The sequence below is a fragment of the Neofelis nebulosa genome, chromosome 18 (genome assembly GCF_028018385.1).
Source record: "Neofelis nebulosa isolate mNeoNeb1 chromosome 18, mNeoNeb1.pri, whole genome shotgun sequence".
Taxonomy (NCBI): Eukaryota; Metazoa; Chordata; class Mammalia; order Carnivora; family Felidae; genus Neofelis; species Neofelis nebulosa.
The window spans coordinates 18,327,047-18,341,226 of record NC_080799.1 but is presented as its reverse complement, the minus strand read 5'-3'; the positions used below and the strand labels follow the sequence as shown (position 1 = coordinate 18,341,226).

The following is a 14,180-nucleotide window of genomic DNA, read 5'->3' as shown; positions in this document are numbered from 1 at the left end:
GCACTGCGGTCAAAGCTGGGAGTCTGCCCTCCGGAGACTCAGCCATCTGAGACTCGGGACCGATCTCACTGTCCGTGCAGATTCCCGAGCCCACTCTGGCTCCCTAGGCCTTGACCTCGGCTGATCTGCGCCTTCTCAGCTTTAGCGTTTTGCCGCCGCCTAGGGGCGAGCTCTCCTGGGAGGCAACCGCGCAGCCGGCTTCACCGCCCCTCTCGCCGCCACTACAACTTCCAGCGGCCCCAGCCGCGTCCGTCCGTCTCCTCCGCACCGAGTCTCGGCGCTGCGCCTGCTGGGAAGCGTAGTTCCGAGGGTTCCCCAGCGCGGGACCTTCTGGGAAACCCAGGCGCCAGCCGTCAGAGGCTGTCGAGCGGTGGGTGCTTCGGCACCTCGGAGACTCGGCGGAGGGTGGAGGTTTTTCAGAATGGGAAGCAGGAAGGACTGCAGGGTTCAGGCCTCGGAGTCCTCGAGGTCCCCAGTGCCCAGCGTGACAATAAGCTCAGGCCGCGTCCCTCCAGCCCTGGTCTTTCCCTCAGGTCATGCTTCATCCCCTCCAAGCTCTGGCCTCCAAGAGAAGGGGGATGGCGGGGGTGGGGGGGTCACCTGCTAGAAAAGTGTGGGGCGCCAAGGTCTGCCCCGGGACTCTATGGACTCCATCCCAGGGTCCAGGCCCCGCCCCTCAGTAGCTTATCCCTAGCCGGGGCTCCCCCCGTGGGAACGGGGACCAGCTGGCCGGAAGCGCCAAACTGCGTCCCTGTCGAGCCCCGGGGATCAATCAGGCCGAGGAGTTAATTATGTAATGAGGGGGCAGGGGGTCGGGGCTAATGAAGCCTGGGGTGGGGGGAGAGAAGGGGAGGGTACCCAGGTATCCGGCCCCCTCTTGGACCCCTTCCAGGCCCCAGGGGTCTCCACCCAGCCCAACTCCAGGGCCCCAAATAGGGGAGGGGCTGTGATCCTGGGTCTGGAAGGGGCTGAGCTGTGAGCTATAAAGGGGGCATCTCTCAGCACCCGGGGACTCTAGGCAGCGTGACCTGAGGCCAGACAGGACTACTCCATGTACCATCCACGAGAGTTGTACCCCTCCCTGGGGACAGGCTACCGCCTTGGGCCCCCCCAGCCGGGAGCAGATTCCAGCTTCCCGCCTGCTCTGGCAGAGGGCTACCGCTACCCTGGTGAGCATGGGGGCCAGCTCCGGTGTAGAGGCCGTGGGGGGCTGTGGCCCTCTGCTGGCTCTCATTCCTCCCCCATCTCCAGATCTGGACACTCCCAAATTGGATTGCTTCCTCTCCGGGATTGAGGCTGCTCCCTGCACCTTGGCCGCTCCCCCACCCCTGCCCCCGCTGCCCCCAGCCCTGGGCACTGAGCCGGCCCCCCCAGCCCCAGACGCCCTTCATTCGCTCCCTGGAGTCAGCCTGAGCCTGGAGAACCGGGAGCTGTGGAAAGAGTTCAATTCCGTGGGAACAGAGATGATCATCACCAAAGCTGGGAGGTGAGGGGCTGGGCCAGGGTCAAAGGGCCCAGTGTGCTCCTGGTGGGGGTCTTTTGGGAAAGGCAGAGTTCCTGGTGAAGGGGCTAGGTTTGGGGGTTCCTAGAGGGTCTAGAGCGCTGCCTAAGTTCAGGGTGTGATTGTGGCCTGGGTCACAGGTTACTCTACGGCAGGATCAGGGGTCATTCTGTGGCAAAGGTCAAGGGTCAGTCTGTGGAATCTGTAGCTGGTTTAAGGACCAACCTACGGCAAGGGTCTTAGGTCAGTCTGGGCCTGGGTCAGAAAGTCCGGCTGGGTTATAGTAAATTCATATGTGGCCCAGATCAGGGGTCAGTCTGTGACTGGAGCCAGGGTTCAGACTACGATTGGAGTCAAGGGCCAGCCAGTGACCAGCATTCAGAGTAATCTGGCCAGGATCAGGGTCAGTATGTGACTAGGTCTGGGGTCGCCCTGGAGGCATGGCGTGTGGCCTGTGAGCCAGGAGCTCGGGCCTGAGCGTGGTAAGTCCTCGGTCCCGCTGAAGGCAGGACACTGTTTTCCTGAAGCAGGTGTGTCCAGCAGTGTAGACTGTGGTGCTGGAGACTAGGTGAGGAGACCAGAGTGGGGAGCAGTAGGCTCTTGGCAAGACTTTAGGGACAGAAGCGTGTCACCACTGCTTCTGCAGATGGAGTTTGAGGGCTTAGGAGTCCAGAGTCTGGCTCTGCTCCTAATCTGTGTGACCCTGGTCAGATCACCTGTCTGTCCTGTCACTTCCGGCTCAAAGACCCTGCCCTCTGGATTCTAATTCCACCTCTCTCAACGCTTCTCTGACCAAACCGGGTGAGAGCCGGTGGTGGCTGCGCCCACCCCTGGCCGTCGGGTCGCGCCAGGCCTCTCCCATCCCCTCCCCTGTCCAGGCGCATGTTCCCTGCTTGCCGAATATCAGTCACTGGGCTGGACCCCGAGGCCCGCTACCTGTTTCTCCTGGATGTGGTTCCAGTGGATGGGGCTCGCTACCGCTGGCAGGGCCGGCGCTGGGAGCCCAGTGGCAAGGCCGAGCCCCGCCTGCCTGACCGCGTCTACATTCACCCTGACTCTCCTGCCACTGGCGCCCACTGGATGCGGCAGCCCGTGTCTTTCCATCGTGTCAAGCTCACCAACAGCACGCTGGACCCCCATGGCCATGTGAGGCCCTGGCTGGGACAGGCTGGGGGTTGGGGGTGGGACCCCGGGCGGGGAGTCATCTCGTTTCTTCCCTCTCAGCTGATCTTGCACTCCATGCACAAGTACCAGCCCCGCATACACCTGGTGCGGGCAGCCCAGCTTTGCAGCCAACACTGGGGGGGCGTCGCCTCCTTCCGCTTCCCTGAGACCACATTCATCTCTGTGACAGCCTATCAGAACCCGCGGGTAAGTGACCCTGCTGGAGGGGGTGGTGGGCCCCACCCAGGCCGTGGGAGCTCTGACCCCGAATGTGTGTCCCCAGATCACACAACTGAAGATCGCAGCCAATCCCTTTGCCAAGGGCTTCCGGGAGAATGGCAGAAACTGTAAGAGGTGGGCATTGCTCATTCATTCACTCGTTCCTTCAGCAAACGTCTATGGACGGCCCACTGTGTGTCTGGCACTGTGCTGGAAGCCAGGAACACAACAGTAAGGAAAAACACTTATTCGCTCGATGATCCCACAGATACTTGTCTTAGCACCTGCTGTATGCCGGGCACAGTTCCAGGCACTGGAGATCCATCATGAAGAAAAGAAATGAAGCCCCTGCCCTTATGGGACTGACACTCTAGTGGGCAGAGTAGACAAGTAAACACGAGAAATAAGTAAAATATAATGTGTTAGGGATAAGTTCTGAAGAGGAAAGAAAGAAAGGAAGACAGCAAAGACTGGAGTGGGGTATTTATTAGATGAGAAGCCTGTTCCAGGTCCTGAAGGAAGTATGGGAGGAAAAAGTCCTGAAGGAAGTGGATATCTGAGGAACAGCGTGCCAAGAAGTAGGAACAGCATGGGCAAGGGCCCTGAGGTAGGAGCACACCTGCGGTGTGGCTGGAGTGGAAGAGGCGAAGAGGCAAGTGAGAGGCGAAGAGGAGCCAGGCTTTGTTGGACAGTGAAGGTTTATTTAGGACTTTGGCTTCTGTTCTGAGTGGAGCTCTCTCAGTCGAGCTGTTCTTTGCCCTCAAGGGGTGTACAGTCAGGCAGAAGAGACAGCCGTTAACCAAAGGGTCACCCTAACAAACATACAGCACACCAGTTGACAGATGCTATGAGGGTGGTGGTGTAGTGCCGTGGGAAGTCGGAGGACTTCCTTGAGGAAGTGAGACAAGAGCGTGAACTGAGCCAGGGATGAGGTGAACAGGTGAGCAGGGGCAGACGAGAGGATTCCAGAGGATGGCTGCCAGGCAGCCGGTGATGGGGAGGTGGCCTCAGCCCACGTCCTGGCCTTCTAGCTTGGGAAGGAGTTTCCCAAATGCAGTGGAGGCAATAGGAAACCACTGGAAAGGTTTAAGTGGAAGATACTTTGCCCTTTCTAGTCCCTTAATTCTCTGGCCTTGAGTTCCTTCATCTGTAAAATGGGTATAATAATGGCACTTCCCTAACAAGGTCCCTGGGAGGGTGAAAGGCCGAGCACCTGGTAAGTGCCATTATTACCACCATCATCATCATCATCACTATCATCATCATCATCATCATTGTCACTGTCCTCTAGGGAGCGAGATGCCCGTGTGAAGAGGAAACTGAGGGGCCCAGAGCCAGTGGCCACAGAGGCCTATGGGAGTGGAGGTGAGCGTAGTCTCAATAGTGATGGGGGCCAGTCCTCAGATGCTGTTCCTCCTTAGCCCAATCTCTCTTCTGTCTTCCCCAGATGCACCAGGGGGCCCCTGTGATTCCACACTGGGGGGGGACGTCCGTGAGTCAGATCCCGAGCAGGTCCCAGCCCCCGGCGAAGCGGCCCAGGCCCCGGCTCCTCCGTGTGGCGGCTCCAGTGCCGAAGCCTACCTTCTGCACCCTGCCGCTTTCCACGGGGCTCCCAGTCACCTTCCAACCAGGCGAGTGGGACGAGGGCGCAGAGTTGGGCTGTTTCAGGTCGGGGAGCCCTGCGTCCTGTCCTGACACCTCCTCTTTACTTCAGGAACCCCAGCTTCCCTGAGGCTGCGGACTCTGGGCGCCCGGCCCCCTACTCAGCCGCATTCCTGGAGCTGCAGCCTGGGCCCGGGGGCTCAGGATACCCAGCAGCTGCACCCCCAGCCCCCTTCGCCTCGCACTTCCTCCAGGGGGGGCCCTTCCCCCTTCCCTACCCCGGCCCTGGGGCTTACCTGGACGTGGGCTCCAAACCTATGTACTGAGCTCTTGCTGGGCCCCTCTGCCTCCCTCCCTGTCCTCGGTCCCAGACCTCCGCCGCCCTTCCCCCAGGCCTGCAGCCCCATCACTTCCACTGGCCCCATCCCCCACACCAAATGGCGGCCCGGGGGGGCCTCCCCCACCCCACTTCACACTTTGATTTCACTCCCACCCACCCTGGCTTCAAAGCTCTGGCTAAGCTGCTGGGAGTCCAGCTGGGGCCAGCTTCCCCTTCCAGGCTCTCACCTCGGTGTGAATGGAGGGAGGCTCTGCCTGGCCAAATGGGGCCACTGCCCAGCACCCCCTCCTCCTGGGCCTCAGCCTTGGGCTCTGCAAGTTCTACCCCCTCGCCCCAGGACAACCCACACCAGTTTGTTCTCAGGACCAGAGTATTTTTGTTAATAAAACTCAAAAGACCTCAGTGCTCTGGAAACATTGGCTAATGGTGTTTAGCCCTGGGCAGGGCTGGGTGAGCAAAGGTTTTGTGGGGAGACCCGAGCCCCAATTTACACTTGCCAGCTTCCAGCTGCATGACCTCGTGCATGTAAATCAACCGGCTTTGGTGCTGTCTCCTCTTCAGGGAAGTGGGGAAACGTGAAATGTCCTGACCCTCACTGTTTTGAGAATTAAATAAGGCTGCTTCTGAGAACCCAGCCCTCTGCCTGGCATGGCGGAAGCCTTCCCGGAAGTCACTGTCACTGGATGCAGACCAGGAGGCTCTGGGGCAGTCAAGGTCCTCAGGTCTGCCCCAGGCCCCAAGGCCAGCATCGCTGCTCAATACCAATCGAGTCTGACACAAACCCAAAGACCATTTTTCTCCTTTTATTAGAATTTTTCTTTCTCTCAAAATTTTTTTATCTAAAAACAAACAAAAAAAAAAGGAAAAAAGAAAAACAAAAAATTATTGGAAACATCATGGTTCAAGTGGGGAGAAAGGAGAGAAGCATGGAGCGGAAGCTCCAAGCATCTCCAGAGAAAGTCCTCACCCTCGAAGTGCCCTCTCTGGGGGGAGAGCAGAGCCGAGACAACCCCCCAACACCCGGCCCCCGTCTGGAGAAGAGGGCAGAGTCACAGTGGTCCGAGGGCCAGAGGGGCTGGAGGGATCACAGGAAGTAATCGGCCACGGGTTTCTTGGAGGGGATGCCCCGGGTCTCTTGGGGCGCAGCCTCGAAGATGATGAAATCTTTCTGGAGATGCTCATCTAGCTCCAAGATGGCTGCCACATTCCCACAGCTAGAAGCGGAGGGCAGTGGTGTGAGAGGAGTGGCTCAGCCGGGGGGGGGGCCCCCCACCCCCACCCCCTCCTCCTGGCCCAGGCAGCTCACCGGTAGCAGTAGTTGGGAGCCGACCACACAGTGAGCACAGTCTCATTGAAGTGCCACTTATAACCTTCCATCACCAGTTGGTGGGCGCGACAGATCATGTCAATGTCGTTGGCTGCATTAAACTGGGCCACCACGTCACTGCCAAACAGGTAGCCAGCCCCACGGGGGCTCACGCCCCAGCCTGTTGTGTCTGAGGCAAAGGAAGGTAGGGATGGGGGGAGAGGGTGTCCTCGAGGTTTCTCTGGAGCCCACCGCCCTTCGAAAGAGACCATCCTGTCCCCCTCTCTCAATCAAGCCCCATGGGGCCAGAGCACACGGCCTGTGTTCTGGGGGATCCTGGAGACAGGACAGCAAATGCTGGAGAAAATCAGCTCCAAAGGAGAAAGAATTTTCTGACGGTTGGAGCTACCCCATAACCAGAGTGACCATGTGACTTACAGGCCAAACAGGTGCACACAAAAGCGAGAGAAGACACTTATAATGACCACATTGGTCCAGCAGGTGACAACAAGGGCTGTCCTGGCCGCCCTGGGAGCAGTGGCCAGGCAGGCGGGCACGGCAGTGAGGGGGCGGAGGCTGTGCGTGTTACAGCAGGAGCTCTGGACTGGTACTTGGGAGACTCGGCGTTCAGTCTTGGCTCTGCTCTGTACCAGCTGGGGAGCCCCACAAAATGAGGGACGTTCGTGGGGCCGTCGTTCTCGGAGTGTGAACTCTGCAGAAGCCCCTTCAGGTTCAGGGGGCCAATGATTTTGTCCCAAACAGGCCTCTGAGCGATGAAATACACACCCATCCCCTCTCCGAGCTCACGAGCACCAGCTGCCCACACTCCTCCTCCTCTTTGAGGGTGCCAGGGGGCAAGCCGGCCAAGTGCAGACGCCAGTGAAGACCAGCTCCGCTCTGCTCTTCCCTAAGCCCGCCTGGCCTGTCTCTTCAAGGCGCTTGCTTTAGCTACAAGACCCCCTCAGTCTCCTGCCACACTAAGGGTAGAGCCACCCTGCCCTGCCTGCCTGCCCTCACCTTCAGGGTCAGACCAGAGCAGGTCACACATGGGCCCGTCATGGGGCACTTCTTGCTTTCGGTCAATCGTCCGGATCTGGTCCAGGGTCTGGATAGAGGGGGAGAGGCCCCCATGCACGCAGAAGATCTACAGGGGGACAAGAAAGGAGTCAAGGCCGGCTGAGCCCAGCGCCTCTTCCCCCGCGAGTCCGATCCCCGCGGGACCCGGTAGCCGGCCCACCTTGCCATCGATGATGGCCGACAGGCTGAGGTAGTCAAAGATCTCAGTGCAGTAGCGCCACACGGTCACCGAGCCATATTTGCGCAGACACTCGTCGTAGAAGCCGTAGACCTGGGTGATCTGGCGGCTTTCGTGGTTGCCCCGGATCAGGGTGATTCGGTCAGGATAGCGAACCTGGAGGGGGCCACCGATCCAGGGCTGGGGGCTGGGCTCTGTCCCTCCCTCACAGCCCCACCGGCCCTTCCCAGATCTCCTCATACTTGCCCACCCTGTCGCCTCATCACTACCCCAGCCCAGAGTCATGCCATCTCTTGTCAACCTCGCAGGCCCCGGTCCCTCCTCCAGGGGATTTGAGGCTGACCCCTCCCCATCAACTACAACCTATCGGTTCCCCTTTCACCACTAAGTCCTTACCGAGACCCTCAGGTGCTCTGTCATCTGGCCTACCAACGGATACCGCACCCAGGTGAACTCAACACCCTGCCACTTTCCGAGCACGGGGAGCCTCCATTCCCTCCCCTCCAATGCCGCAGCTCCGCCTTCTCCTCCAGGAACCCCATCAGATGCCCCCGAGCCAAGGAAAGCTGCTCTGGCCATCCCCGGGCAAGCTGAACACCAGCAGGACGGCTCAGAGCTGGGGGGTGGATGGAGAAGGAGACGAGGGCAGGAAGGACACAGACAGGTCAGGCCGGAGGCGGCCCGGGTGTGGGCACCGGAAGCCCGGGTTCCCACCTTAAGTGCCAGCAGCAGGAGGAACGTTTCGACGCTGTAGAAACCACGATCCACAAAGTCCCCCATGAAGAGGTAGTTGGTCTCAGGGACGTCGCCACCCACCTGGGGAGGGAGGAGTGGGGGAGAAGGGTTTGCTCGATCCTCGCCTGTCCCCCGCTGTGGCAGCCCATGTGCCGGTCAAGTTGAGGCCCTTCTTTCACGGAGGGCCCACCAAACAGGAGGCCTCTCGCTCACCCAAGTCAAAGCTTCCACTCTTAAAATTAAAGGCGTCTTCCAGTCACCCCCCAGGTCACCTGTCCCAGAGTCTCCCCACACTCACTCTGAACAGCTCCTTGAGGTCATAGAATTGCCCGTGGATGTCGCCGCATACCTAGGAAGTGAGGAGAGCTGGGTCGGAACTCGCACAGCCGGAGAGCCTCCACCTCCAGGGGCTGGCCTTCAGAACACCCGGCGCGTTAGTAGCTCCTTATCGCTCCCGGCTAAACCTCAACTTCTCAGGGCCACCAATCTACTGTCCTACCCGGACTTCGTCTGCTCTGGCATCACCCCCCATCCCGCACTGAGTGCCAGCTGTTCTGTGGGCAAGAGCTAAAACTAGGTCTCTCAAGCCAGGCCTGTAGTTTCTGGAGGACCTGGCCCCCTCCTCTCCGTGTTTCCCTCAAGGAACCCGGGATAAAGCTACTAATGACACAGAATACACAGAAATGTGTGGGGTAGAATCACTCACCAGATTCAGAGTCCTTCTGCCCTGACCAAGAGTATCCCCCCATCAGCTCAAAAGACCCTTCCCGTAACATCCATTTCATATAGCAAGGCTCCCTTGAAGATGGGAGAGGGATACACGGGACTTTCCGGGCTCTCAGGGATGAGGGGCAGACCTCTGTAGCCCACAAGATTAAGGGGAACGGCCATGTGCCTAGGCTCTGGAAGGACACGCGGTACTCACTGTGACTGGCGAGTCCACCCTCTGTACGTTGCTCTCCTCTACCAAGATCTCTCTGGGGACGGGAGAAGACCAGGGTCACCACAGCCAGGCCAGCCCAGCTCAGCCCAGCCCAGTTCCCCATCTTTTGGAAGGGAGGATCTGAGGTGGGCCTTGAACCTCTAGGGGGCAGGAGTGAGGTGTGCAATAATATCCCCAGGATGGGCTGACCGCAGGCCTCCCCAAGGCCAAGAGGCCAGAGCCCAAACTCTTGCTGCGGCATTCAAAGCCTTTCCAAGGAGACAGTGGCCTTTCAAGCCCTGACCCTCCCTGTTGCCCTCTTTCCCACATCCAGTGCTCGTTCCAGAGAACAGACCCGCTCGCCACACAGAGCTCTCTGCTCACGCTGCTCCCTTGGCCTGGAGCGCTCCGAGACCGTGCCCCCGGCTGAGCCTCCTCTCCGCCCGGCACGGAGGCTTTCCCCACACGGTCCGAAGGCACCCAGTGATCAAACACACCATCAAAGTGATGCGCTTTTGCCTTATTTAGAGGGAGTGACAACTTTGTTCTTTCGTTCCTCCCTGCAGTGGAGTCTACTACTACTCAAGAGCGCGTGACGTGAAACCACTCTGTCAGCTACACACACACACAGCGAAGTAAGCGGTGCCACGTTTCCAGATTTCGCCCTTGGTGATGACGGCAGTGGTGACCACTCCAGTTCACGCCACACCCCAGGACTGTAGTAAGAGCTTGGTGTCGATGACACAAACCCAACGGCCACCCCCCGCTCAGGCGAATAAACTGGCCACGGTCATACAGGTGGGATTTAATTCAGGCAGCCTGACGCTGCCACCTAGTTACTCTGGTGTGGGGGGCGCCCAGGCACTGGCCTTTTTCTGCCAGCCTCCTCCTAGGAGACAAGCAGCTCCCTGAGCTCCGAGAACGGATGCTTTCACCTGTGGCCCTGAAGATGCTCTCTATGAAAAAGGTGGCTCGAGGGAAGTGCGCTTGCTTGGCTTTCTGGGAATGGGGGGACGTTCGGGGGAAGGCACTGGCAGTGATCGAGCGGCCATCCAACAACCAGGCCCTCCCGCTAGGAACGCATCTGGCGTGAAACACTGTTCCACATCAACTGCTTATGATGACCTCCCCAGTGGACTCAGGGAGGTTCTTTTCCTCCTCGACAGAAAAACCAAGGCTTAGAGAAAAAAAGGGGGCAGGACCACGGTCACGAAGCTGGAGAGTGAATGAACTGAACTCAGGAGCCCAATCTCCTATGAATCTGTGCCGGCCTCATCCACAGATTCCGGGCCCAGCCTCCAAGCCCAGCTCTGTCACTCACAGCACATCATCCGCCCTCTCAGGGGTCACACCCGCCCACCTTTACTTCCACAACGAATGCTACCTTTAGAAAAAGCCTGCCAAAGTGCCAGCCCCTGTCCCTACAGATGCAGAATCTCACCTGAGCTCCGTAAGGACTTCAAAGACTTGGAGAGATGGAGAGACTTGACCAGGATTACATTGTTTATAGGTGATGAAGCTGGGACTCGTATTGAAAAGCACCGGATTCAAACCCTCTGCTCTTTTCCTGTACTGGTATTTTTAGTAGGACTGAGTTCAGTCCACACACTTCAGGCCTCTCTAGTTCCAAGAGTTTGAGACTATGTACCCTGTGAGCAAGGGGAGGTTCCTGACACTTTCAGCCTTGGCTGGGCCCCTGGTGGGTCTCCAGGAGGCCATGGCCAGGTGCAAGAGTTGTTCCCCCTTCAGAATGGGCCCAAGATAATACTGGCCAACTTGGGCCTCAGCCCAGTACCTCCCAGCCCCTTCTCAGTTTCAGCTGGATGGGACTCTCCCACTCCTCAGTCCTCTATAGCTCCCCAGTGCTTTGTACACAGTTTAAGTGTCTCTGCTTGGCTGTCAATGAGCATGGAGTACAGTGAAAGATCTGGATCCAAAATGAACCTCCCCTCCAACGAGCTGTGAAACTTCAGGCAAGACATTATCTTTTCAGAGACTCAGTTTCCTCTTCTGCGAAACACTCACGCTTGACCTGACGAAGCCACAGGGCTGCTGCCAAGAGCAATGGAGACGGAATAAATTACCTCTCTGTTATTCTGAAAACTCCACCGTGCTATTCGAGCATTAGCTATCCTCACCACCGAATCAATTCAGGCCCTCTGGGCAAGATGAGTCTAACAGGAAAAAGAACAGTGCCAGGCAACAGTTGGTTTAAGTTCCTAAAAATGCCACTCAAGACAGAGAGAACAGGGATGACTAAAAACATCTTGGGGCTCGTCCAGTCAGGGAAATATTCTTCAAACGGCAAACACAGTCACAGACAAAAAAGGGCCTTGCCTGTTCACCAAACAGGCCTCGTCTCGCTGCTATGAGTCTGTCTGTGTGAAGTAAAACCAAGCAAGAGTCTGAGAGCCACAAGTTCAGAACCTAGCTCCGCCACATTCTCTCTGGGTGACCTCAGTCAAGTCATCAGGCCTCCAGGAGTCACGTTAAATGGAGCAAATAGTCCTGACCTCACAAAACTGCTGTGAGGAAGACGGAAGTTCCTTGCCAGTACAAGGCCTGCTGTGGAACCGTGGGCCTGCTATTCAACAAACATACGGTGGTTCTCCTGGCTCTTTCCCTACAATTCTCCGGCACGGTGCAAGCTGCAAACAGTACCTTAGGGGAGGCAGGTTTAAGTGGTCTCCTTGCTGGTGCCCACACATCTCGGGGCCTCCACTCCTGCCCTCATCCTAGTACGAATGTCCTTCCTCCCTGGCCCTGCTCCCATCAGCCAGCCAAATGATTTTCATCCTTCCAGGCCACCTTCTCTTAGAAGCCTTCCCTGATGACTTCAGTCCATATCAGCAATGCCCTCTTCCTACACGGTAACAACAGTAACACCTAAGGATCAGTGAGCACTTACGTTGTACCCAGGAACTATGCTAAGCCCACCCCACGCACCAACTTATTGACTCGTCACAGCCATCTTAGTAAGTACCATTATCCCCAGTCTACAAATGAAGAAACTGTCAGGGACCTCAAGATCACCAACACAGCCAGTAAGTGGCAGAGCTCACCTCCCAACCTAGAACCATCACATTCCAAAGCCTGAGCTCCTAACCACTACATCATCCTACTTCCCACAGAACTCAAGGGTTGGGCTTATCCCCAAAGTTCAGCTCCTCCAAGAAACCTCTGTTCCTCCCGCAGGTAAAGTTGTTTCCATGAGCTTCCTAAGTATCTTATGACTCTCTAACGCCACTGAAAACGCATCACTTCATACTTTCGGTGTCTTTATCCAGGTCTGTCTTCTCCCAACAGGCTGGTTGCTCGAGGGAAGTGGCCCTATTCTGCTCCTCTCTGGGAAAGATGCCAGGATGATCCAGGCCCCAAGTTCTCACTGGCTTTGCCCCAGACCGGAACCCCCTTGGGCAGAGGGACCACCAGGCTCACCTGGCCTTAGCGCACAGGGCCTTGACTTCGCTCTCTTTGATGAGCTCGCAGCGCCGCAGTTGCTCGATCTGCCGGTCCAGGTCGCTGATCTCCGCCATGGCCCACCACCCGCCCCCGGCGCGGGTCAGAGCCGGGGCTGCCGCCCCCTCCGCACCGCACAGGGGTCTCCTGAGGAACGAGAAAACGAGTCCGTGGATCAGAGCGTCCGTAGGGGGAGCGGGGGTGGGAAGGCAACTAAATTCTGGAGCTTGCCCGGCCCCCCCCCCACCCCCGCCTCCCCTCACATCGGCCCCGGGACCCCCAGCGTCCCACGGCCCTGGCCGTTCCCCGCTAACTCCCGCCGAACCCCGCGATCCCGCGCTCGGGACGGTGGCCTAGAGGGGTCTCAGCCTATTACCGCCGCCGCGACTCCGGCTCCGGCTCCCGGACTCCCTGCCTGCCTTCCTCCTTCCCTCCGCTTTGGGCCGCCGCCACCGCCGCTTCTACTTCCGGCCCCGCCGCGGAAGCAAAGGGAGATCAGTTCCGCCGCGCGCCGGATGTGGCGTCATACACACCTTCCCCCTCGCGCGCCGCGCCCTTACCCCCACCTCTCGGAGCAGAGGAGCGGGGATGAGCCGAAGGAAGCGGATGTGGGCAGCGTGCGGGCGGAGGTCACCGGGGGCCCGGCGGACCCGCCTCTTGCGAGCTGATGGACGCCTCAGTCCGCCCCACTCCCATCTCCGTTAGGGAAGCAAGCTGAGCCGCGGGGCCGCCGTGTAATTTTGTGACACGCTTTTATTTACCTGTTTGAGTCGGCTTACCCATCCCTGAGGGTCACCCTTGCAGCCCTGGTGCTTAGAACGAGGCCTGGCACAGTAGGCATACCTAAACATTTGTTCAGTGGCTGGAAGAATCCTGTCCAAATCTCTTTCCATGGCCCCAGAGAAATCTCTGCCGTAGAGGACCTCCGAAGTTAGAGGCAGAAAGGAGTCCACCTTGCCCACACCGAGTCTGGGCCTCGGTCAAAATGACCTCCCCGATTCCAGAACAGTACCCCCCCGACACTCCTCAGTTGCTTCCTGTTGCCTGCAAGTTTTATTTCTTTTTTTTTTTTTTTTTTAAGGAATCGGTTCTAGTATCTCCACCTATCACACGTTCTGGAATTCACCGTTAGTGTAAAAAGCCCACCCCCCACCACTGGTATTTGGGGAAGTGACTGGTCTGTGAGCATACTTGGTGTCTGAGACTTTGCACATGCTGCTCCCTTTTGAAAACTCCTTTTTGCTATCTTCTGTTGACCTTCAATTTTTATTTGCTTTAAGACTTTGTTTCAGAGAATTGAGTGAGGCTAGGCACAGAAGTGAGGCCAAAGTTTAGAGAGGCACTGGAAGTGGGGTTGGTTTTGTACGTAGGCAATAGATGCAAATGTGCACTGAAGGAAATGACCAAGTTCTTAAACTCCTAAAAAGTCCTAGGTTAAGTCAGTTCTATGCACATCACTACAGGAATTCAGTAGGTCCAGAGAGATCACAAAAGTCAAGGTTATTTTTTTCCCTCCAGAAGGGAGCTCAGACAGCAAAGGGCCCAGAGGGAAATTCAGGAAGTGGCAGGACTCACTAAGATCCCTGGTTATAACCAGGGCCTTTAACAGCTCAAGAGACCTGATGCAGTTACTGCTACAGCCCAACCTGGGTGACCGGGAAAGGGTTCAAGGTGTGG

At 57.8% G+C, this 14,180-nt stretch overlaps 2 protein-coding genes across 2 annotated transcripts; one reads left to right on the top strand and one right to left on the bottom strand.

Annotated features, from left to right (window-relative positions):
* The first annotated feature begins 11 nt into the window (after positions 1-11).
* TBX6 (T-box transcription factor 6) lies at positions 12-5,228 on the top strand. Its single transcript, XM_058711290.1, has 8 exons — positions 12-1,169; positions 1,252-1,486; positions 2,380-2,647; positions 2,726-2,872; positions 2,949-3,019; positions 4,176-4,249; positions 4,332-4,515; positions 4,599-5,228. Exons 1-8 carry the CDS (start codon positions 1,052-1,054, stop codon positions 4,810-4,812), a joined length of 1,311 nt encoding a protein of 436 aa, XP_058567273.1. The 5' UTR covers positions 12-1,051; the 3' UTR covers positions 4,813-5,228.
* Positions 5,229-5,615: 387 nt separating this feature from the next.
* On the bottom strand, positions 5,616-13,014 carry PPP4C (protein phosphatase 4 catalytic subunit). The gene is made up of 9 exons (XM_058711301.1): positions 12,880-13,014; positions 12,483-12,650; positions 9,048-9,099; positions 8,421-8,471; positions 8,102-8,203; positions 7,370-7,543; positions 7,150-7,276; positions 6,133-6,322; positions 5,616-6,040 (listed from the first exon to the last, which is right to left on the bottom strand). The coding sequence occupies exons 2-9, from the start codon at positions 12,578-12,580 to the stop codon at positions 5,911-5,913; spliced, it is 924 nt and encodes a 307-aa protein (XP_058567284.1). The 5' UTR covers positions 12,581-12,650; positions 12,880-13,014; the 3' UTR covers positions 5,616-5,910.
* Between the last annotated feature and the right edge of the window lie 1,166 nt (positions 13,015-14,180).